Source organism: Adelges cooleyi, unplaced genomic scaffold (assembly GCF_023614345.1).
Source record: "Adelges cooleyi isolate 19-005CV unplaced genomic scaffold, UGA_ACOO_1.1 ACOO_flye_CR_arks_rails_tigmint_CR_PRNA_574, whole genome shotgun sequence".
Lineage (NCBI taxonomy): Eukaryota > Metazoa > Arthropoda > Insecta > Hemiptera > Adelgidae > Adelges > Adelges cooleyi.
The window spans coordinates 15,670,667-15,695,964 of NW_026096268.1; the positions used below are offsets into that span (position 1 = coordinate 15,670,667).

General features: G+C 32.6%; 2 protein-coding genes across 4 annotated transcripts; one reads left to right on the forward strand and one right to left on the reverse strand.

The window, feature by feature from the left end:
• The first annotated feature begins 4,253 nt into the window (after positions 1 to 4,253).
• LOC126843108 (uncharacterized) lies at positions 4,254 to 15,260 on the forward strand. 3 transcript variants are annotated; one of them, XM_050580434.1, is made up of 19 exons: positions 4,254 to 4,501; positions 8,489 to 8,841; positions 8,932 to 9,119; positions 9,193 to 9,286; positions 9,362 to 9,527; positions 9,622 to 9,862; positions 10,009 to 10,056; positions 10,146 to 10,345; positions 10,470 to 10,756; positions 11,312 to 11,587; positions 11,669 to 11,902; positions 11,979 to 12,461; positions 12,548 to 12,705; positions 12,769 to 13,195; positions 13,269 to 13,407; positions 13,490 to 13,698; positions 13,765 to 14,250; positions 14,337 to 14,715; positions 14,805 to 15,260. In XM_050580434.1, exons 2-19 carry the CDS (start codon positions 8,512 to 8,514, stop codon positions 14,996 to 14,998), a joined length of 4,539 nt encoding a protein of 1,512 aa, XP_050436391.1. In that variant the 5' UTR covers positions 4,254 to 4,501; positions 8,489 to 8,511; the 3' UTR covers positions 14,999 to 15,260. The 3 variants fall into 3 exon arrangements, with proteins under 3 accessions (XP_050436391.1, XP_050436389.1, XP_050436390.1); XM_050580432.1 differs by having other exon boundaries at positions 11,979 to 12,482; positions 14,805 to 15,259; XM_050580433.1 differs by having other exon boundaries at positions 11,979 to 12,482; positions 13,269 to 13,389; positions 14,805 to 15,259.
• Positions 15,261 to 17,255: 1,995 nt separating this feature from the next.
• Positions 17,256 to 23,701, reverse strand: LOC126843061 (syndecan). The gene is made up of 4 exons (XM_050580367.1): positions 22,963 to 23,701; positions 21,880 to 22,365; positions 18,734 to 18,932; positions 17,256 to 18,640 (listed from the first exon to the last, which is right to left on the reverse strand). The coding sequence occupies exons 1-4, from the start codon at positions 23,014 to 23,016 to the stop codon at positions 18,471 to 18,473; spliced, it is 909 nt and encodes a 302-aa protein (XP_050436324.1). The 5' UTR covers positions 23,017 to 23,701; the 3' UTR covers positions 17,256 to 18,470.
• Positions 23,702 to 25,298: the final 1,597 nt, after the last annotated feature.

Genomic DNA, 25,298 nt, shown 5'->3' on the forward strand with positions numbered 1-25,298 from the left:
AGGTGGTCGAGGCTTTTTGATTAACCGCCATTAACAATCCTCTTATTTTATAGGTAACGTTTAAACGTTAAGGATGACCAACGAAGAAAAAAGTTTTTTCGACATAGAAAACTACCTAGGGTACTTTACATTTTTACGCTCCACTTTACTTTTCGCAGCTTTCTTTCAGATACTGTGCATTGCAAATTTGTGGTTTAATGCTGACAAGAATCCTAATACTAAAGTATGTATCATTATTAATTATTATCAATATATTTACTTACAATTATTTATAAATAGTGCAATATTAATACACAGACAAAAATGTTTATATATTGTCTCCATCAAACATAACTTATTGAAGAGATCAGTAGCTAGTAAAATATAAATTTGTTTATAACTTATGGTAGAGTAAATATTTAATTAAATTTTTATTGCAATATTCTTAAAAAAAAATGTGACATCATAGGCGTAATTTCAATTTTTAACTTGGGGGGCCTGGACATTTTTTTAAAAATATATATATAAGTAAATATATTTTTGTATTTTAAAATTTTATGCATAACCTAATTTTTTTGGTAGGGCTATGTCTAGCATTGGGGGGGCTAAGCCCACCCTAGCCCCCTCGTATTTGCACCTATGTATGACATGCCTTATTACCATGAGTTTTTGTTGGCTACTGTATGTATATAAAAAAAACAGTAAAAATATAGAACATACAATGCTTATAAATTATTTGTGTATTTAATTTTTTTTTTTTTAACATTATGTACTTATTATTAATTAGTGATAATAATTGTTTAAAACGCATGTAGTGTATCAATTTAATATTATTACTCTACGATTTAATAGTACAAACGACATGGCGCTCTTTATTTTGCCATGCTTTACTATTTACTGAAAAATGATTCCTTAACTTATGTATTTACATTACGCTGCGAATGCGAATTCGGCACTTCAAAATGTAAGTGTAAACAGCGAGCCGAATGCAAACAAATGGCTGTTCGTGTCATTCGTTCGCCTTCATGGCGGTTCAGACCGGTGGCAGTAAAATCAAAGGAAATGATATTCAGGTTGGTGAATGCCGGAGAATAAACCCAAATGAGTAGTTTGCACGGGGCGGCCAAATTCGTTCGGTAGCATTCATTCGCACTCGTTCTTGTTCGCAGCCTAATGTAAACACACCTTTAAGTATACTTAATTATATTGTTGTATCACATAAATCCTTTGTTATTAACCTCTTTTCCAATTACTCTTTCTTTGATTCTGTTTTTAATAGTGTGTCTTGTCCAAATGTATTTTTTCTTCTTCTAAAGAAACCTTCAGAGTTTTATCTTTTTTCTTTAAATTATTTAATTTTGGTAGAACTGATGGTTTGCCTGCACAACAATAAATGTAGCAATTTTGAGTGCTGAGTACTATATTATTGTATGTTTCATTGAAAATATTTTGAATTGTATAGGATAATGGGGATGTGAGTGAGGATGATTCGGATGGAAGTACAATTGCTACTCAGCGCCGTCCAAATTCTCACCACAGAGCAAGAAAACAAGACAAAAAGAAGAGAAGATAAACTAAAGTCTTTACTTAACTATTGCCGTGCTAACCATCCCCTATTTTACCTACCCTATGCAACAAACTCCCTTTTTTTGTCATTATAATACAATTTGGCTCCCCTTTAAATTATGGCTCGCTAGGGCAGCTACACCATTTGCACGGCAAATTTTTAACTAATAATATTCCTATATAGTATTACCTTTTTTTTAAAAAACAAACATTACAGTTCCTTTTTTTAAATTTTTTTATTATTTATATTATTTTTAGCATTAAAAAATATATGTTTGATATGTTTATTCAATGTGTTTTTAGAAGACTTTATAAAATTCTAACTATTAATTATTGTTTTTTTTTTGTATGTATTATTTTTAGCCTGATATTTATTTCTGTATTTTGTTCATACTAAACATCAAATCAACATTCCCAACAAAAATGCTTTATCTTACTTTGTCCAACTTAAGTTTTCTGACTTTCTGAAATTTTTAGAAAAAATTGAGATAAGACCTATTTTGTAATGTGTGTATTAAAATATTCTTTCTATTCTATTTAATAATTTGTTTGTTTTACTCATAATATTTTGAATTATTACAATACTAAGGATTAAATTTATAGTTTAAAAATATTTGTTTTATGAATACTACGATTAAAGAACACACTTATAATAACCAATATATATAATGAAATATCAAATACCTAACTGTAAGACCAGACAAATATTATATTATTAAGGGGATTGAAAGCGTGCAGTTTTCGAGGGGTATTATATAGGAAATATTCAAGAAAAAGGTGGATATAATGAATTTTCACCATATCAATTTATTTTTAAGATAATTTGTAAAACCTTAGGGTGTAATTTATAACATGACAATTTTTTCTACGAGTAAAAGCCATTTTGTTGTTCTAATAAGAGACCAATTTAGACCTAAAAGTCTGACAAAATTACGTCTACTTAGAATGATTGGACTTTAGTTCTGTAAAAATATTTAAGCTCGTCGATCTTTTCACCAGGCTAATGTGGATAAAAAGTAGTGTAACATAAAATATATTTAGTGCGTTTTCAGAAAATGTAGGCAATTGATTAGCAGTGACTGGCAACGTTAATTTCACTATTAATGTATATTACCCAAATTCATAAAATATAACAGGATACTTCTATATATTCTTCTTATAGTAAAATACATTTTATAATGTTAGCAGTTCAAGAGGTAACATGCGGAAGATTTAAATTTGATTCCAAGTCTGGTGCTAAATTGTTTTATTTGTTACCACATTTCTAACAACAGATGATGTCAAAAAGTATAAACCAGGTAATAAGTATACAGTTATTTTAATTTTGATTATTATTGAATATCCCAAACTTCATTTTTCTAAATAAAAATTCCCTGAATATTTGCAATTATTTTGTACACAGTGTTTAATAATTTATTATAGTACTTATTAGTTTTTATCATTTAATCATTTTGGAAGAACATATGTGAACCTCTACAATGAATATTTTCTTGGCTCATTTGAATCATTGAAACAAGTATGATTTGAACCTTTAAAATAAAGTTCATCTAAATTGTATTTATCCAATTATAACCGCACTTGTATTTTTATCGTATCGGTTTTTCGTGACCTTGGAATTGAGTATAAGTTTTAAATTTAATTTATAAAGTGTAGGTCGCATGTTATACTTCCGGCCGGACATTGGTGACCAAAAATAAGAATTATAAATAAAATATAAATTATGATAAAATATTAAGGGAGACGGGAAGCGCTATTTATTAAGGAGTAATAGCAATAGTTGACAAAAATTAATCTAGAAGCCATTTATAAAATGCCGACCAATTTTAAGGTGAAAAAATATTAAGTTTTTCTAGTTATAATACTTTTAAAGTTATTTTTTTCCGAGTATGGTGAAAGTTTGATAAAAAATGACTTTCGTAGAACTAGAAGTCATTTTCTGACGTATTTATTGGACGGAATTCAATTTTTTTTTTCTTATGTAAAGCTTACTGCTTACTGTTTTTTCTATAGGGGCTAGACTGATTTTTTAATTAAGCAATTAGAAAATTAGTTAAGATGTATTAGAAATAACTATAATTGAGTAAAAATCTAAACGCTTTAAAAAATTATTTCGAAAATAAAAAATCGGCATTTTAGCCCGTATAGAAAAGATACTAAACTATATAACAAAATAACATTGTCTGAAATCGGTCCGGTAGACAAATCATAAAGTGACTTCTGTTTTAGTCTTTCTTTGTAAAAAAACTTGACGCTTTCCGTTCCCCTTAAAACATAACATATTATTAACCCTTTCGTTACTGACATCCTCGTACGAGGATTTAACTTTAAAAAATTGAATAAAATATTAACAACGTACCATCATTATCGAAAATGTCTTTAAACACAAGTTCTAGTACAGATTGATGATAAAAAAATCGACACAGCTATATTGATAATCAATCCGATACGTAAAAAAATTGATTTTTTTTTCGAGAAAAAAAAAAATTCCCAGGAACGAAAGGGTTAAAATGTAAGCGGTAAGAGGGAAAAACGAATTTAAACCGGAGAAGTCCGCCGTTCCGGGTTCTGGCAATGAGGATAAACAACACGGCCATGGAGAGAAAAACCGCAACCAGTCATGGAGGATACGATTTAATGCTGCGCCATTCGCACATTCCATGCGCCGCGCCGGCCGTGCAGCGCATCCCCACTCTGGCGGCTCGTTACCCCCGAATCGATGATGTTTTGTTATTCTTCGAGAACACGGACAAGATGGCCGATTAGGTTAAATCAAGTGTTTTTTAACGTTTCTATGTCGATAACCCGTCGCCGTACGCGTTTTAAATTAAATGTTGAACGAAATTTCGGAGTGCATATCACCGGCGATCAAGTGTTCCGTTCGACGAAAGCCGTGGCCGACGCGTTCGTTTTTGCCGTGCGCTACAAACCGACACGTTCTGTAATGTTTACGTTCCAGGTACGTGCACAAATTGTATTATTTACATCATATTTACTCGGCTGTTTGTGAGTTTTCCGCTCTCTGTTCCGTCGGATAGCGCGCCCGACGCAAAGGCGACGTCCGCCGGCCAGCTCGGCAACTCGGTGGCCGCCGGACACCGGCGTTTGCGTTGCAAAAGTCCATTTGACAGACTCTAAAATGGCGGTATTTCACACTTAACTTTTCCCTCGGCTTATCACTCGTCTGCCGGTCATGTAAATATCTTTGTTTGATTCCGTTTATCGCGATCACTGTGTGCTGTTTATTTACGTTCTCGCAACAACACTAAATCTCGGCCACCGACCACAAATCGAAACCCATCTAACATTACCCCCAAACAGCCAAGTGCTCACTCCACTTTACAACACTGGGTAGTTACCTAAAGTCAATAGTTCACGAATTATTCGTTTTTGTGTTCATATATTTTGATTGATCGCCTTTCAGTAGACAGACATCATCGGCGTTGAGCCTGTTGATACAGGCCATTGTTGAAACTAAGCCCGTTACGAGAAACTACAATACAACATTTCAATAATTTGAATAACGGTTTCAATTTGGAAACTATCAAACGCTACTTGGGTTTTAAATATATTTGTTTTTATTAATAGATTTTCATAGGTTTATCCTATTTTCATAATCTTGTTCTTGTGCGGTATAACATTGTGATTTATAGTGAAATTTAATCGAAGTTAGAATTGTAAACATTTATTGTTGTGATTTTCATGATTCTGCATCATGATTTGGCCTTAATCAAACATTTGGTAAACACTTATTACTATCAGTTAAATAAAGTTCCTTACAAGTTCACATATTTTATTGTTGTTATGTTGGATATTTCCACTCTTCTGCAATATATTAAGTATTACTTAATTTTTATAAATTGTACTTAATATTGTAGATGGTACAAGTTAAATTTTCTTTGTATATTTTAGACTTTTATTGAATTTAATTGAATAGCATGTTTATTTGGATTTTTTCATACAATTTGTTTGATTCGTTTCAAAATAACTACTCATGTAAAAAAAAAAAAATCAATACTTAATACTTAATTATTATTACTAAGAGAAGGAAAAGTGGCCTAGTTCGAAATTTGGTCGTGTGCACTTAGTTTGCCAGGCAGGCAATCGTCTGGTGAAAAGGAGCCGCCATCCCTCTCACTGGTGATGGACTGACCTCCCGTCCAAGACAGCGAACCCGTCTAGAAATCATCATCATCATAATGACAGCGTTGGGCTAAGAACTTCTTTTTTCAATTTGAGTGGAAATAACCAATTTTCAATTTTAATCTAAATTTTCAGTCCATTTGTGTTGTTTGATATTATAGAGTCCAATTGATTTGTGGTTATCGTAGATTGAAGTAATACGAGTGATTTGTGTGTATTTCGATGTTATTTTATATGTATCTTATTAACATTTATTATTGTAATTGTTGTACACATTTCGTTTATTGAAATAAGTAAAAGTTCTGATATTTATTAATTCCAACTGGTGACTGTTGTATTCTGAAGTATTCAAAGCACATTATGAATTATTAATTAGGTTCAAGAAACCTTATCCATAGGTCACAGCAATATTATTATTTTTTTTTTTTATACTCGTGTAATCTAGTTTATTTATCATGTAGGCATAGTCAGTTATGTTTCGGTTTGTTTTATTTATCTGACCATTACAATATTCATAAAATTTGATTTAGCTAAGTATCGTAACACTATAGTTTTATTATAAATCATATTTTTATATTGTTAATTTAACGCGAATAAAGTACTTTTAATATTGTACAATGGTTATGATATACATACTTTATACTTACCATAACATACAATTATTTTATTGCCAAGTGCCAACACATCTAACTATTTTATACATTTTTCCATAAAATAACGACTGAATTTCCGTTTGTGCAACTGACTATTGTCATAACTGTTATTATCGGTTAAATGTTAATAATAGTTTTTTTCAAATACCTTATTTTTGACTGAGTGACCTTGAAATTTTGTTTTTAGTTGGATAATTCATAGTAGATATAAATTTTATAGAACTGCCTTATCAATATTGTATGCGTCTATGTGTGTAATATTGTTATTTCTATTTTCCCGCCAAATAGGGTTAATTGTTTTTTATTGACTATAAATAAGTTCCCAAAGCGATTCTACCTTAATAATTCATGTTGCCAAACATTTACTGCAGTTATACTCAAATCGATTTAATTTTATGTAATTAAGAAAACAAGAACTCCTTAATATAAAAATATTAATATTTGTTTTGAAATATTATATTGATGTAATGTATTAAACCGTACAGTAATTATGCGAAACGCAGTGTTGTTATTTTTGAATTTAAATTGTGGGACACGTACGTTACGAAAACCGCGTATTCTTGTGTGTGAATGTCCCCTATTCCCGTAAAGTTTGGATGTAACGTTGTGTTAGAGGGGATCACCCTACCTCGTTCTCATGTTATAATAAAGCCTGGAAGGGCAATACTATATTAATATATACTATTATTGTATAGTCCGTCACAATAATAAAACATTACGGGAGGCAAAAACCGGGACACGACAGTTTTTGTATTATTATATTATTTATATATTTAATATTTTATTTTTTTTTTTGTTACTATCGGCGATGACGTTCCACTATCTTGTTTTTGTTTTTTTATGCGTGTGTGCGCGCGCGCGATTGTATTTGTGTGTGTACACAACGCCGTATTGTTGTGTTTTCGCGGTGCGCACTCGTGCCGTGCCGCGGCGCCGTCGTTTCCCTCCTTTTACCGGCACCCCGGCGTGGCGTGGTATACCGGTGGCGGCGTTTCCCCATGAGGGGCCCCCAATTCCCGCGGCCCGCTCATTCGGCCTTGCCAGTTGCCGTCGCTGATGGTTAGTCGCGACTTGCGCGCGCGCATATTCACGTTTGGCGTTGTCCGCCGACCACCAACTTCATTCGCCCAGTCGATAAAATAATATCACGTTCATTACATGTTATTATATCGGCACATACATACATAATATATATATTTTATGTATTAGCATACCGTATGCCGGACGATACACGTTTGACGTAATCGTGGGTCCTGTTCGGCCACATTGACAAATGTATAATAATAATAATACAATGTAATATTATTGTTATGGCGCAAAGGTTTCTGTTGATCGGATAAAAGCCATGAACAATGTTGATACTCTAACTCGAGTCGGGTGGAATACGATAATTTATTTTCTGAAAATAACAGCTAAAAATGTAATGTTTTTTTTTTTCTAACTGGAGACACTGTTTTTATAAATTTAGAATTGTAATTAAAAATATCGGTTTTTACTTTTTCTTTTATTGAGTTCCTGTTTTTAAAATTATCTTATCTTATTCCTATATTCTTACACGAACTTCCGCGTTTTTCATTGGCCAAGTTAATAACATAGTAATAACCCGTCATGATATTTTTCATTTTATTTCCCTATAAAACTTTTCGTTCTTTGTTTACATTGACCGATTATGGACGAAAATATTATAATATTGTTATTATTACTACACTACTCGTCATCGTGACCCTCAAGGTTATGTTCTTGATGACGATTATTGTCTTGTTGTGGAAATGGCCGGTTGATAATCCTCTGAATGTGAAATATTATTATTACATTATTTCAGTAGGATTGGATTGTTCATGGGTCGATTTTATTAAATTCTACGATTCCAATAAATAATGTTTTATGTTATAATGGCGTTTCCCGCCAAAACTTGTCTCTCAGGCACCTCCCTATATTGTACCCAATTTCTAATGTATTTTTTATGAATTGGTTTTGATTAATCAACTGTCCACATTTTAATGTGAGTTGAAAAATCAACTAAAACTCATGCTATTACTAAAAAAACCTTATGATCGATGACCAATAATGAATGCTTATTTGAGTAATTTTTTTTTGGGCGGTCTTGATTAATTTGAAATTAACAACTATTTGTTAATATTTGTTTTTAGGATAGAGCTAAAGTAGGTTGGTAATGGAATCGGATGGTAACGTCAGGACACCGGGAAGCGCTGCTTACTTTCTTGTAGGTTCAAGTCGCGTGCCATGTGGTCCAGCTGTATCTGGCCAACTGACCATCCCTGTTGGTCGCCCTGTGTCCAGCCAGGAGGTCTCAGGTCCAAGCCTAATAGTCCAAATGACACCATCACGCAGTCAAACGCAAGATCACCATGCGCGTGCAACTGTTTTGCGCACCGCAAGTCAACCGGTTACCATGCACAGGTTTCCTTTACAGCTCAATCATGCCAGCGCCAATCACATATTGTCACCCAATCAACATTTCAAACAAATACCAGTTTACCAGGTACCATTATGTTATTATATTATGTAGTAATATTGTAGTTTCATAAATATAATATCCAAGTGTTAATTTAATGTAATAATTATTTTGCAGAGAAACGCCAATTCCATTCAAATGGAATCCGTTCGAAAGAATGTTTTTGTTTCAACACCGGTTGTACAACCTCAGATGCCGTACAATCGGGTTGGTCTAACACCTCATATGTTAATGACATATATGCCACCTCGTAATCGGTTGGGAAATAACCAACGAACTCGTATTGTTCCTGTAAGCCGTTCTGCGTAAGTATATTGAAATATTCATTTAAATTCTGTTAAAACAAACTTAATATATATTTTTTATACTGTTGTTTAGTGCTGTATTAAGGCGAGACAATTGCCCCAGTGATGATGAACTGTTGGAAGTGACCGAGCATCGACCAATTTATGATGCAAAGAAGCCAGCTGAGGTACGTAGTTTCATATTTTAAATAAAATATATTCAACTTAAATGGTTACTTATTTTTTTAAATTATTATTTTTAGTTAATCAAAGTGGAACATAACTATTGTTTTGTCCCGAGGCCGTCTCCACAAAAACCTAACCAAATAAATGGTTTGGTATCTACATTGAATATTGACTCTGCTCCATCATGTATAGTATCGCCCACAGTGATACAAAATCAATTCAATATAACCAATAATAACAGAGGTAACACAGACTACATTTTTTTTTTAATAGTGTATTTATGAAATAAAAAAATAATCTTATTTCACTGAATATGTATGTTTGTATATTTGTTTAGTTGTACAAAAGCCATCGAGTATTCCTAACAATGTGCCAAAAATGTCTACCGAGTCCTTACAATCGGTAATCAAGCATGAACCTCCAATTCAAATAGAAAGCGAACTAAGTGCAAGTGATCATGATCCAGACGGTCAAGGTGAAGAAACTGATACAGCACCAGAAGCTGTAGCAGAAGGAGGAAAAGATAAAGTAAAAGAGACTAACAAGTCGGAAGAACCCGCTGTTACTAGATGCATTTGGTGAGTAAAAAAAAAAAAAAAAAACAGCCTGTATTTTACATCTATAGTAATTCTCTTTTGACAAATACAATTTTTTATACAAACATATATATATATATATATATATATTATTATTGTTTAAATATTATATATTTTTGTTTTAATAGTGAATTGGAACACGATGATGGTTTTATGATCAGCTGTGACAAATGTTTGTGAGTATTACTTGCATTATAAATTGTGTAAATAATAAAAAGGCAAATATAAATAAATGACTAAGTTCTTTTTTTAACAACTGTTTCAGTGTTTGGCAACATGTTGATTGTGTCTTGGAAAGTAGAACTAACCTTCCTGAAGAATATTTATGTGAACGATGTTCACCTAGGCCTTTTAATAAAGAAGCAGCAGCAGCTTTACAGCATATGAAAATAGCCAAGAGATTAGCTCTGAGCTCTGCTTCACATTTACGTCACTCAAGTGACTCTGATCTCTCTTCTGAACCAGGTAAAATTAAAATCTTTACAGTAATATTAAAATATATTTAAAAAAAAAAAAAAAAAAAACAATGTTGTGTGTTTTTGGTATAAATTAGTATAGTATAATTATTAATTCAATTTATTTCTAATAGATCAAAATAATTTGCAAACTAAACGGAAAAAATATAAAAGTCGTCAGAAGAATACACAAAAACGCAAGTCCAACGGTTTGCCTCCTATGAAACAACGTAGAAAAAGCGGACCTCCATTAGGTTCAAAAAAGAAAGGCTCTATGACGCCCGAGAAAAAAGCAATAGCTGAAGAACGCAAGAAAATGTTGATTAGACGCAAAGAAATGTTGTTGGAGAAAAAGCGAATAGCAGCCATGGATAAAAAGAAAAAAGTCAACCAAGATAAAAAAATTATTCCCAAAAAGAAGGTAATTAATTTTGATGTATTTATATTAAATTTATGAAATAGTTGATAGTAGCTTACGTTTCTTTAAAAAAAAAACCTGACCTTTTTTTTTAATTATGCATACATCCCATAAAACCTATAGTTTTTGATATTTATAATTTGTTTGCGGAGATATAACAAAATAACTTCCTGTGTTTTTTTGCCAACTCTAAATATTTAACATATATATATAAGTTATAATTAAAATTTAAACCAACAACTTTAGTTTATTAAACAATCCTCAGTTTTTTTTTTTTTTGTGAAATACTTAATTATATGTACTATTTTAAAGATGGTTCTTGTGTACGTTTTTTTTTTTAAAAGATTTTATATCTATTTCCAAACCATTAGTTGTCTTTGTTAATCTTGCTATTAGGCAAGTCGAAAGTTTTGTATTTTCCAAATTTATTTTAACATTATTATAATTTAGCATGACAAAATTAAATGGATAAGTATAAATATTTCCATCTCTTCAATGGTTGACTAAATAAAAAAATTATTCCGAATGAATAACAGTTGAAATTCAATTCTTTTTCAGACTATTGACTATTCTTCTGATGACGAGCCAAAAATATTTAAAACTGACAAACCATCATCTAAACAATACAAGTCAAATACTGAACAGCCCGTCGAGTTATTAAGGAACTGGATTGATAAATACGAAGAAGCCGTAACCAATCATTATTCTCAAGAACTCCGAGCTCGGCTGTCGTCCATTAAACCTAATGGCAGTATAGCCATCGGAGAACTTCGAACGCCAGTTAAAATACCTATTAGCAGGACGAAAATTTCGTTACTTCCCAGTGGCATTAAGGTATGTATTCATTCTTATTGCAATGTTGGTTGTTGTTACGTCTTTTGGATAATTTGTATAACATAGAATGTTCTATTTCAGATGTTAGTCAGTAGTTCGGTATTGACAAATAACCAACCTATAATTGAAGTCCGTGGAAAGTTTACGTGGACCGGCTCGGCGTATAAAGATTTAATACCAAATCGAACCGACCCTTATGTATTTTTTTATACAGTTCGATTTTCAGCAGAATGTGACATTGAGGTATGTGTGGATTGTCGCACGTATGGCAATGATGCTCGTTTTGTTCGACGATCATGTAAACCAAATGCTGAGGTAAGCTTTTTGTGTAAATAATGGTAGAATGATAGTAATTTCTAACGGTTACATTTTTTTTTTTTGTGTTATTTAGTTGAAACATTATATCGAAAAAGGTTCTATACATTTATACATTGTGGCTAATCAGTATATAGAGAAAAACAGTGAAATTACTATAAATCATCATCAAACAGCAGTTCCTGTGAAGTATTGTAATTGTGGAGATTCGTCTACATGTACAGCTTCAATAAATTTGTTACCTCCTGCAACCCCGCCATTGTCAGTTGTACCTGAAAGTTCTTCTTCGTCCCCACTTATCGACCCTACTGTTAGTCACTCGTCCGAGGATGAAGAAAACAAACCCCAAAGAACCAAAAGAACGAGGCAACAAAGAAGTCTTAAAAAGACAAATAAAAAAATGATTAAAAGGTCAATACCCAAGTCTAACGTTTCACCGCCACCTCCAATAACTAAAACTAAGGAGCCTAATGGGCCAGGGCGACCTAAAAGTCCTGTAAAAAAGGTAGAGACAAGTCCAGAACCAGAAAACAAATCCAACAACAATGATAATAAAATGGTGAGAAGACTTAGCGAGATGGTAATATATCAAATATAACTATTATTAAATATTCATGATTAAATCAATTTTTTCTTAACCTTTAGTCTAGAGAAGAAAGGAAAATGGTGGCTATTATGAAAGCGTTTGAAAGAATGGAAAAAAAAGAAGCTAGAAAACAAGAGGCAAGGTCGCATAAAGATGATTCTTGTAATAACTCTCCGCAGAATATAAACAGGAATAGGGTTCGAAAAAGTGTTGTCAAGTATGTAATTTAAACAAATTTAATGTGTTCAAATATATCTAATAATGTTAAATTTGTCTACAGAAGAAAACAGAGACCGTCAAAAAATAGTCGTTCAAAATCTACTAGGGCCAACAGGCCACAACGTCGAGCTGCAGCTATTGCAAATCGTTCTTATAATAGTTCATCTGACGAAGACGACAACAACAATGATGATGGTGATGACGACGAAGAACGAAAGGGTCGCTTGAATTCTAGGAAGCGTATCCAGAATCGTTGTAAATTTTCAGTGCGCTTTCAGCACAGGCCATCGACCCAATCGTCTATCCCACGATCGATGCTTCGACGATCGCCTCATAACAATGCACCCCATACACCAGTCAAAATGGATAGTGAAGATGCAAGCGGAAGCGAAGGAACACCAACGGCACCGCTGTCCAATACTTGCATGCTAGTGGCAGCGGCTGTTGGTCCGCTTGCGCCCGGATTTAAATTTCCTAATACTAAAAAAGTAATAATACAATTAAAACCCTATTTGAAAGAATTTTCATTAATATTTATACATTTTTTTTTTTTTTTAATAGGATTTTGTTAATTCATGGGTAAAATCTGAAGGAAACTCTCCGACAGGCAGTGAAGATTATAAAGTCGGTGAATCTGGTTGTGCTAAAAAACGATGGTTACAACAAGCTATTAGTGAACAAGGTACTAATGGCAAAGATAGTAATAATTTCCGAACTACTTTTATAATCTCTTATAAATATAAATGAACATATATAAATTAATGGTGCATATTGAATTTCAGATTCAATTGGGTTTAGCAACGGAGACCAGCAAGTAGGTCCATTAAAAAAGCGAAGAATGGCTCGAGAATCTATGTCCGATTGTCCGTCACCAACCGTCCCGGGTTCGGGACACATAAGTTTTGCCGAAGAAGATGTAATTGAAGACGAAGAAGTTGAACAAGCATCCCGTAATATTGCGTCTATCGATTCCAAATTAGCTATATTTAAGGTAAGTTACTATTTATTCTATGGAGTAATTGAGCAAATTCTAATTTTTAACACATTTATATTGTAGAACAAAAGCATGCCGCTCTTAGATTTACAAAAGTCCAACACTGTTGCCTTGGTGGAATCATTCTTGGGTGAATTCAAACCAGACGATGAAGGTGGTAGTTCTGAGCCACCCACACCAGAAAAACAACTTGACATCAAACCAACCATTTCAGAAGATGATACATTTGTCGTCGAATCAAAAGTTGTAATTCCCAAAGATGAACCGATCGATGACTTAGAAACGAGCCCGGTTCGGTCAGAAAATATACTTCCGCTGCATGACTTTAAAACAGATCAATCATCCCCTATTACTACCAAAACCAATAATGCTACTACTACAACTATTACCGACATTGTTGTGTCAGGGAACAAAGAGTCGTTTGAAGCTACTCACGACATTAAGAACATTGTTCTACCGTCGGCTACTGAAATACCTCCACTTCCTCCACCGCCAGTTGTTGAAAAAACTCCGCCGCCGCCGCCACCACCACCGCCAGTGAAACGAAAGGTATTTTTTTGTTCTTTTTTAACCATGTGATATAAATAGTATGTGATCATATGACAACTCCATTAACTAAACAAATGCATTTTCAGTTGTCATTGTCAGAATATAGACGTCGTAAAGAATCGCAAGCATCCACCACCAAAGAAAAAGAAATTCAGTCTGGATTTAGCGACGTATCTAGGCCGTCACCTTCTGTATCGCCGAATACCTCTCTCGCGGCTTACGAAGAGATCACACAACAAGTGATTGCTAAATCTTTGGAATTGGAGTCTAAACTAGCACAAAAATCGACTGGACCATTGTTGTTCGAAACTAGTATATCTAAAGAAGAACCTAAACAATGGGAAAACCTTAACGATAGATTGCGGAGACAATTTGGTGTTAACATCACCGAAGATCTACCTAAGAGACATCCGAGATTATCACCACCGTCGGATTTTGTACCACCACCTGTAGACGTCGCACGATGTAAGTGGTTTAGTATAAATATTTGATGATTGATGTCAAATTAACTAAACTTTTTATTGATTTAATTTTGTATTGTATGCATTTTTTAGATTCATATTATCAACGCTCTGATAACGAACAGCTCTATTCTTGTGCTAAAGAAGACATTTTGTTACCTACAGCCGCTGTCCACGACAACGGTCCTCCCAAACTTTTTAGTCCTCCGTCACAAGCGTACTTCTCAACTATGTTTTTCAGACAACCTCCACCTCCACCACCACCGCCTCCCCCACCAACGGTTTGATCGTTCATAGCATTTAATTATAATTACATTGATAAGTCTTTTTAATTCTTAATGAATAAGTAAATAGATTATTTTTAAATCAATCAAAAATTTAATGACATACTCATTTTGTTAGTCTTTTTTTTCCATTAAATTAAAAATGCCAAAGTGGTGTTTTCAATGTAAATAGGTTTATTTTTTCCTTCCATTATCTTTTTGTTGATATTTCGTTGCTTTCAGTTTGAAAGAATTGAAATCAAACAGTAAACTTAAATTAATTACTTTTATAATTATTATTTATAATTTTATAATAAAAAATTAAAATTATAAAAAAAATTGTTACATAGAACTATTTAAATGATCAGATGCTTTACGAACATGTAATATATTTTAATTATTTAGGTCGCTGTTTTTACTTTTTGAATACTATAATTCAAATTATTGATAAGTCTAAAGAAATTATAATATACATTTTTTATCTATGTTTGTATATTAGTTATTTTTCTGACTCGATATGTTATTTAAAAATATTATAATTATGTAAAATACAAATATTTTTTTTTGAGTAAAAGTATATAAATATAAAAATTATAAACGTGATGATATATAATATATTATATATTATTACTGTAAAATAAATTGTTTAGATTGTAAAGTTTAATATTTTTGTGCAAATTTTAATATTAATAAAAGCGTTTTGAAAAATTTTTAAAATTGTTTTATATTTTGTTACATATACCTTGCAATGTTTTTAACATGAGGAAACATATAATATAATAACATATGATTACGTAACATGACCGTATATTTTATATAATATAATTAAATTTATTGTGTACACCTATGTCGGGTGGATCTCGACGCCCCGACTGTGTTTGCTTTGGTAGCTATCGTAATTCCATGGCGGCCTATGTCCAGTTTGCCTTTGTAATTCAGATCCTACACGTAACACGGCGTCTTCCAAAGGTACGATGTGTTGTGAATGCCTGGCACTGGTAATTGTCTTAGGTGTGGCTGAGTGAGTAAAACGGCTGTGGGATTAAGTTCACTGTAACCGGTTATTGCTGGGTGTGCAATCTCGGGTCACACATCGGTCAGGTTATGTGATATCGAAAAAATATTATCTAGGGGTTTCCTACGCTGGTGACGCTATTACTTTATAATTTGTTTAATTAATTTAATTTTTGTACAATAAATTATAAGCCATTATTTTCATTCCATTATGATTTTTGACGGTCGCAGGTATGTCTGCGTGCATTATACTTTTGTCGCGTACGTATATAGATACAATATAATAATATTTTAATATAATATATTATAGATATCCGACATGTGTGAGGGTCGTTCAGCCGCAACAACATAGTGTGCTGATATGAAAATTACCTCGCATAAATTAATAAATTTTACCGTTTTTTTTTTTTAAATATTTCACATCAATTTACGAGTTTTAAAAGCCGCTGAACTCAAATTGAAATTTTGTAAAAAATTAGGACCAAAGAAATACATATAAATATTTAAAACTTTAATTTACACCTATTATTCGAATTTGTATTAATTTTGTTAATATAAAAATAACAGTAGTGATTGAACTTCATTAATTGATTATTAAAATAAAATACAAATTTACATTAGTAAAATACAGTACTAAAAATTAATACTGTGCTCAGGGGCAAAAGGAGCCAAACCATAATGTCATGAAATGAATAACATACAATACTAAGTCTATGCCAGAGATAGGTTGATTTAAATGAGTAAAAATTAGTGACTTTTTATTTAATTTATATTTTATAAGACATAAAAGCTGAAATTTTATTTACTTAGCGTTATCATACTGAAAATCAAATGATATTGACTGATTAAATAATGTTATATAGCATACATATTATTTAGATTTATGACTTTTATAGACTTACACTTTATTAGACAATTTTAGTTATATACATAGTACATTTGTATTTAATAACGCTAAATAAAATACGAGATTCTCATGAATAGTATTGGTTACTTGATTCCAATGTTTCCGTTTATTTATTTTAGCCAATTGTTGATGATTTAAATTTCATGCCTTAAAAATTACCAATTAAAAAAAATGTTGCCGAACAAAAATAAGGTTGTATCGTGTCAAAACTTAATTAGGCAAATTAGACTGTAAGCGTTAGATAAACTAATGACAAAAAATTGTAAACTATTTAAAGTTTTATAAATAATACAAGTTTATTAAAGTAATAACATAATGTATCGTTAAATATTAACCGTGTTAGAAGAAAAAACAATATACTTGGTAGTTTTCCAATTTTAGGTAATGATTTTATTTCATCAGTAAAAATATATATGTACAAAATAAAAAAAAAAAGAATATAAAACGCAGTGGGGGTACAGTATACTTGTAGTTAGTTTCACACTAAACTAAATAAATATAATTATTAATATATAATAAAAAATATTAGAAACTATTAAGTAGTAATAATAATTTGTTATGTCTAAACATTATTTACAAAGTGTTTTAAAATGGAAAACATTTTAATATAATATATAAACAGGGCCCAAGGACCAACAAAACTGATGGCACACAATTGTGTCGGCTAAGATTCTTTAAATGGTTACTGGTTTTCAAAATAAACCATTTAAAATTGGTCTTTTGAATGAACAAATTTTAAAAATTTCGTTTTAATACTGCCTATAAACTTAAATTTAATTAAAAAAAAATTAAAAATGGATTTCAACAAATAATAATAAAACTTGAGTTTTCAAATTAATTTGCGATAATCAGTACTTTTTTTTTTTTTTTGATACTATATAGAAAGCGATCCGTACCAAACCAATACGACATAATTATAAATCCTCTATTATTTTCATATGATATTAATGTTAAGTCTTATTCTCCGTGTTGAGAAAATTAGTCGAATAAAAGTATCCTTTTTCATTGAAAGAACAAGACTCGAGATGGACGATATTATTATAAATTATTATTGGCTATCGTTTTTTTTTTTTTTTATGGTACGCCAACTCGATAATATTAATAGTTTATACAATATAGAATTTTGTTTACGTATTTACTAGTTTTCCAAATGAAATTGGGAAGACACAAAGAAACAGTGAGACAAACTCCGGCTATAAATCATTAGTAGCGATAGTAATTTGTACAATAATTTACGTAATATATATATATATATATATATTTTTTTTTTTGAAGTCATGGGATAGTCAAAATTCAGTTATACTACACTTATTTAAAGTAAATTTGATTGAAAAGTGAAGCTTACTTTTGAACAACTAGTACCAAATTTGGCGACGTGTATAATTCACAGCAAAAAAAAAAAAAATACAATAAATAAATTGTGTGCACGCCAACATTGTCGCGTTAACTGCGTATAACCGAAAGTTTCAAAAATATGTATGGGTTTCAAGGTGGTGGAAGTGGATTATACAATATGATAACGTATACTATGTTCAAAGGCTCATAAATAAAACACACTTCTTCATGAACGTGTGCTCATGCATAGAACTCTCGGTGTGTGGATTTCAGGTATGGGTTGGTAGCCGGCGAACGCTTCGTTTCTTCAAGTGGATACGAGCCTTCGTCTTTTTTACGCATTCTGTACACGATGAACATCACGACAAGAATGGCGCACAGCAACCCCACAACGGCACCTCCGATGACCGCTGAAATAAATACACAATAAAACAAATATTAATTTATAACAATAAATAAACGAGCATCTTCCAATATAGCAGTTATTCGTGTTTGGTCATTACCCGCAAGTATGCCAGGTTGTGCGAAAAACGAGGTCGTCCGCTCCGGATGGCTGTTTGGACTGATGTAAACGCCATTGCTGGAATGCTCATCGATTCCGTTTGACGGCGGTGGCGGAAGTGTGCTAGTTGAAGTAGACGTCTGAGGTACTTCTGGTATACTAGGCTGTTCCACGGTATCATAGTTGGATTTCGGTTTGGGCTGAAATTACAATGGAGTTATTAAATTACTTAATAAAAAGATCATTTTTCCGTTCAACGATACTACAATAATTATTTAATGATTAGACAAGATAATACCTAAAACTAAATGATAATAATTGGTAGAAGTGTTGTAAGCTATTATAAAATCTACTTTTTAAGTAAATATTGATTCCGAATATTTTATCGAAAACATTGTCTATGGCGTACATAGTATACGTTTAATAATAAAAAGTGACTAGTGCAAAAATATGTACATATTTAATAATATGGTCAAAGAAATTAGCTATCAAGTAAAATGTAATATTTTGCTGAGGTGTACTGCAAACTATAACCAAATAAAGTTCTAAATACATAAATAAATATATAAAAATAAGAAATAAGGCGTCAGATTAATCGTTGCAAAATAAAAAGTGCAATTCATCAGGAAGAGGTGAAAAATGCAACCTGTTCAATTATAAAGTTCTTGGTGATTTTATAACGATGGGCACAGCATATGTACATAATATAAAAAAAAGATGCGTAATCAAATTTCTTTAAAAAAACCGTCGTCAAATACAAAATTCCTTACACACGTCTACTGTAGAGTTGACATATAATAAATTGTTCAATGTAAATTATATTTTAAGTTCAATGTACTTTTAAAATAAATACTATATAATTTAAAAACGAAACTAGTAAAAAAAAAAATATATATAAATTTTTTTTAATAGCTTAATATAGTTTTAATTTCATATCACATTATCAGCGCCACAAATTACTTTTAGTAATCAGGAATAATTATAAAATTTAGCTACTTTATAAAAAAAAAAAAATGTTTTAATAATACAATGTGCTATAATAAAAAAAATAAATATATATCTATATTTATTATTAATTTTTTTTATACAGCAAATTTATCGAAGTATGTCAAAAATATTTTAGCAGCTATTTAAGAATATTTTTTTTCTAATATGGTATTCATTACAATTAAGTTATAAGTAGATACATTTATACTAATAGTAAAGGATCTCCATAATAATTCTTACGGCGGTAATATATAACCCCGTTGATATACACATTTTTGTGTAGGTTTTTCTTTTTAATAATTTCAAGAGTTCTGTCTGTAATATTGTACTATATTTTATCTATAGTCCCGTCAAACAATGATTCAACATATTATTTTGTTTACACAAATGTACAAGCGAAATAAAATAAATCTTGCACCTGAACAATTATGCAGTGACAAACATTACGATGGAAAAGGGATGTAGTGTGCTATTGTTCAAGTTGATACAAAATCATCACTTAATACATTTTTTTTTAAATCTACTGTTCAACACATTTAATGACTAAATGTAAATATTAAACCCTATTAAAAAAAAATTATTGAGTTTAATAATTGAACTATTTTAATTTAACAACTCTTTATTTTCTAAGTATACATACGTTTTGTAGGCAAAAAGTTATTACACTTCACACAATAACTCAGGTAGTCATTAACATGCCTCCTAGCTTAGTATAAATGTATTTTGTCTGCAAATTTTATTAGTTCATAATTATTTAGATTAGATAAGTGAAATATTTTCATTTGCGCCAATGAATCATCCTACGTACAATTCTAGATAACGGAAAAATGACTTTATGTTAACGTTTTAAGAGAATTTTTTATTGCAGTCAGGTGTTATAAAATTACTAACAAATGTTACGTATTATTATTAATACAGCTCGTGTAGTAAACCTTTGATTAAAAACTTAAAACCACCAGTATGTATATTATTATACGTATCAATTTTCAATAATTATGTAAAGTACATCAACAATATTTTAAATGAGTTAATCCGTTATCATTCCATAAAAAAAATTACCTTAGTGTTAAAAACACTAATTTCTATTTTCTATATACAACACAAAGAATATTATCATAAAACTATAAAAACCAATTAGATTCTCTCCCCAAACATTATTGTTTGGGGAGAGAATTTATTAGCTAAAAGCTAATGTATTCTTATCATTAAATTCATCATCATCATCATGTAGCTTAACAGGCCACGAAGGCCCAACGCTGACATCATGATTCTTATCATTAAGTTACTATTATTATTTATTTATAAAAATTAGTCATTTTATAGTTAATAATAAACAAGATTGTGAGTTCATAAAAACGTTATAAAAAAAACACCAATTCACAGTGAATATGGACAACTATGTTGTTATCTTCATATTGATAACCACCTACTGAATTTGCATATTTTATTTTCATTTTAACTAACACTATTGTGATGACATTCTTCATATAATAATGTATATGCTTCATAGACAGTGGTGGAAATTAGTGGGTATACATTCTTTTTTAAACTATAATTATTAAAAAAAAAAAATGTCTACCTTAGTTTGAATTTGAAATAAATTTATTTACTTTTCCTCACTCTACTTACTTAAATTCATAAATCTACATTTTCCTCCATTATACTGTAAAACATTTTCTTTCATTCGTAACTCTATACAATATGCTCACATAATATGTCAACACTTTATTTATTTAAATTTATCTAATATCCTTACAGTTTTTTAATGTTACTACAAAATACAATTTTTTATTTTTTATTAAAATGAACAATGTTGTTTATATTGTAAGCCAACTTGTGTTTACTTTTAAGTTAATGAATAGGTACAATTGATTTAATCGCTTATGGAAAGTAAAAAATAATTTTTGAGACACATCAGGTTTTGGTACCGTTTAATATTTTTTAAATTTAAAACCAATACTCAACAACCTAAGCATAGGTTTTTTATTTAACCATAAAGCAAAGGTTTGCGTATCGATAAATAGATCCTCCCACTTACTCAATTTTTAAAAAGTACCTAACAATGTGACATCTCAATCTCTAAATTGTCCATGATGATGTTGATGTATTTTTTTTTAATATTAATATGTTAGTTCTTGTTTTAGACTTTGTCATACATACCTTATTGATTAATATTCTTGATTCTTCTTCCTCAGAGTTAGGATCCTCTGTTGTTGTTGTGGTGGTAGTAGTTGTAGTAGTTGATGTAGAACTTGTTGTAGGATTACTTTTATGTACCGATATTTTGTCATCAGGTACATCTATATCTTCATCTTCATCCTCATCTTCCTTATCGTCCTCGTCCTCCTCTTCATCTTCGTCTTCGGCATCAGGTCCAGCTTTTCCTTTGCCTTTGTTGCCGACCTGAGCATCTTCATCGTCGGGCCCGTAACCTGAGCCACTTGATTCCATGTCTTCAGCGCCAGTTCCTTTAGGGGCAGGACCGTTACCACTTCCTTCTTCACCTAACATCATATCATCAGCTTCTATTTTGTCAGTATCAGTATCTTCCCCGTGCTCTGATGGATCGTCTATAAACAGATCATCTTTATCCGATTTCAGTGGTATGGGATTGGATGAAACATTTTTACTAGATTCAGCTAGTACCTATAAACAAACCCAATATATTGACATATATATATATATATATATTGGTTTGAAAATATATTATTTTAGATAACTAACAAATAATAACATTGATAAATTTCAAATAATGGTTTTCTATCCAGAAAATATTACTTTAAATTTATTGTTATTAATTATTATACATACCAACCAGCGGCCTACAGGTAACATAAAGGTTCTAAAGGTAACATAAATATATTTTTAATACTCAATACCTCATACAATTTTCATGTGTAGTTTTCCTGGTAGAAACAATGGCTACAACACTAAAGTATGGCTTTGAATATTAAGTGGATTCATGTTACGGGTTGAACAAAAATTATAAACAGTTCTATGGACAAATTTATAACAAGACTGACGAAGCCTAAAAACACATACACATAGCACAGTTCCAACTATTATATTACATATTACCTATCTAGGAGCACAACAACCTAATATTATTTTCCAACGTCTCCGCACTTAGTAAGGATACAACTCGATCAGTCAATGTTATTTGAAGTACGGGTAAATCTAATGTTGGTCATAGACCACAGCGGTCCCTAACGAATCGGTCATCGGAGACGACTGGCCACTTACCGTAGGTACGAGGGTAGCGCAAACGAGCGCCAGACACAGGATGGTTGGCTGCATGGCGACGGTTGCTCTCAGGTAGTTGGCGGATGCAGCTGTACTGGACGTTCGGCAAGCCCTGGATGCCGTTTGCAGCTTGATGCGGACGGCGACGGCTGTCGCCTACGATGGAACAGGAAGCGGTGATGCGATCGTTGTGTGGACGTCGACGACGGTGCACTTCGGAATTGTCATGGACGCTATTTGGTGGCCACGGGAGTACACACAACACACGTCCGCGCGTATTGTCCAATACACCGATGATGTCGCCGAGACAATGACGGTGATAATATTATTTACCGTGTGTGCAAAAAAAAAAAAAACGGGGCGCGGGCGCGTGTGCGGACAACGGCGACGATACGTTGTGACTTGTGTGCTAGCTAGCACGGCAGAACGGTACACCGATGTCGAAATGCAATAACAAAAATAATAATGATAATAATAAATAATAAAACGATTTTACGCTGTTATTAAGATTATGGTTATTATTATTACTAGCGACTACCGAGTGCTGGTGCTCGGTGGAATGTCAATCTCAATCAATGAACGGAGAGGTGGATTTTTTTCCCCTCTCGCTCGCACGCACTGACGACCGTCAACGTCCTTCTCTCTCTTTCCGCTCCGTCCGCTCTGTCTCGCTCACTCCTATGGCTCCGTACACGGTACGGGTACTCGAACGGGCGGGCGGCTATAGCACAGAACACTATCGAAACAGTGTGGTACGCTGCCGGTACTATACGTCGGCGGCGCGGCGGCGGCGGCCGCCGAGACTCCGGACGACGACGTCGGCGGCGCTACACGCCGTCCGTGTGCGCCCCGCCCACCGTTTGGCCGTGCAACGAGCACAAGGCTTTCACGTACAGGCCGTCATCTGCATTGTTTGACCCATATGCCGATATGCGCGTGTCGACTGTCGCCCGTGCGGCGAACCCCTGCAGGTGCTGCCGCCGCCGCCGCCGCCGCCCATTTGATGGCACATGTGGCCGACAACGGCACGGCTACCTATGTACAGTACTCGTCCCTATTCCCTATAATATCCCTAATGATAATAAAAATGTTATGCTGTGGATTCCGCGGTGGACAACGACAAAATCGTTTGGCATTGGTTGGAAAAAAAAGATCAGGAGGTCCCCCCATAAAACCGGCGCGGCGGTCAGGATGTTGCTGGGAAAACGCACAGGTGGCATATTTGAAAATCTGACCATCTTTCCGACGGGAAAAGAACGGTTTTTCCAATATTATACACTTGCGACGTTAATGAAAAAATTTGTTCCAAAGGAGGGGGGAGGGGAGGGCATTGTTCTTTGCAAGTGGACGTGTCCGTAACGAGTACGGGTAATGTGACTGCGACGATAAAAAAAAAAAAAATCGCAAGTAACCTGCTTTCGCCGGTTTTCATCGATTGATTTCGAAATTCCCATTTTGTTTATCGGCCGCGTCGAAAGTACAACGAATAAACGGTTTTCCAAGAAAACAATCCAACGCGAGTCTAGTTTTGGGGCACAATTCAACAAATTTCTGGTACAACACCAGCTGCAAATCTGTACGACTAAACGGAAAATAAAATCTGAGATTTAAAAAAAAAAAAAAAAAAAAACACAGCCTCGAGAGACTTTGGTGAAACGGATCTTTGGTAAATATTCGGCATTGGCGTTCAATCTATGAACGGCCACAATTGCCGCCAATTAAAACAACAGATGAAATGAAATCTTATTAGGTTCGTATACAAATTATACTAACGTTTGAGTAGTCTCGACGCCCAATTAAGGAAGAGGGGCGGCATATAGGGTGTCAATAGAGCATCGTCAGAAGAATAACAGCTACAAACAGGCACCGTGTTACCCTGCGGATAAGTTTGGGTCAATATTGTAAATAGGGCTCCATTATAATAATTATAAACTCTGCCCGGAAAATAACAAAATTCCTAGCCAATTGTGTGGTCAGACAAGTAAATAACATTACCGCTGCTGTTTGGCGATATTCATCTGTAGCCGAGTCAATTTGAAATTATAACACGTTTCGACCGTTGGCGCACAATAATATAGTAATAAAATGTACGTGACCATTGTCTGAAATTTGTTTTCCACAGCCGTACACCTTCCTGGTCTAGGAACGATTTTTTTTTTCCACCGATTAAACTATCGACACTATAGCTTCTACTCGAGTATATTAATGTGATAAATTGTGAGTAGTCTCTTTTTTTTTTTTAAGCGAAAACGGTTCAATAACTTATAATTTTCGAGCAACGGAATTACCGTTAGAATGTTGAATCACTTGTCAAACGTGTCCATTAAAAATTAGCA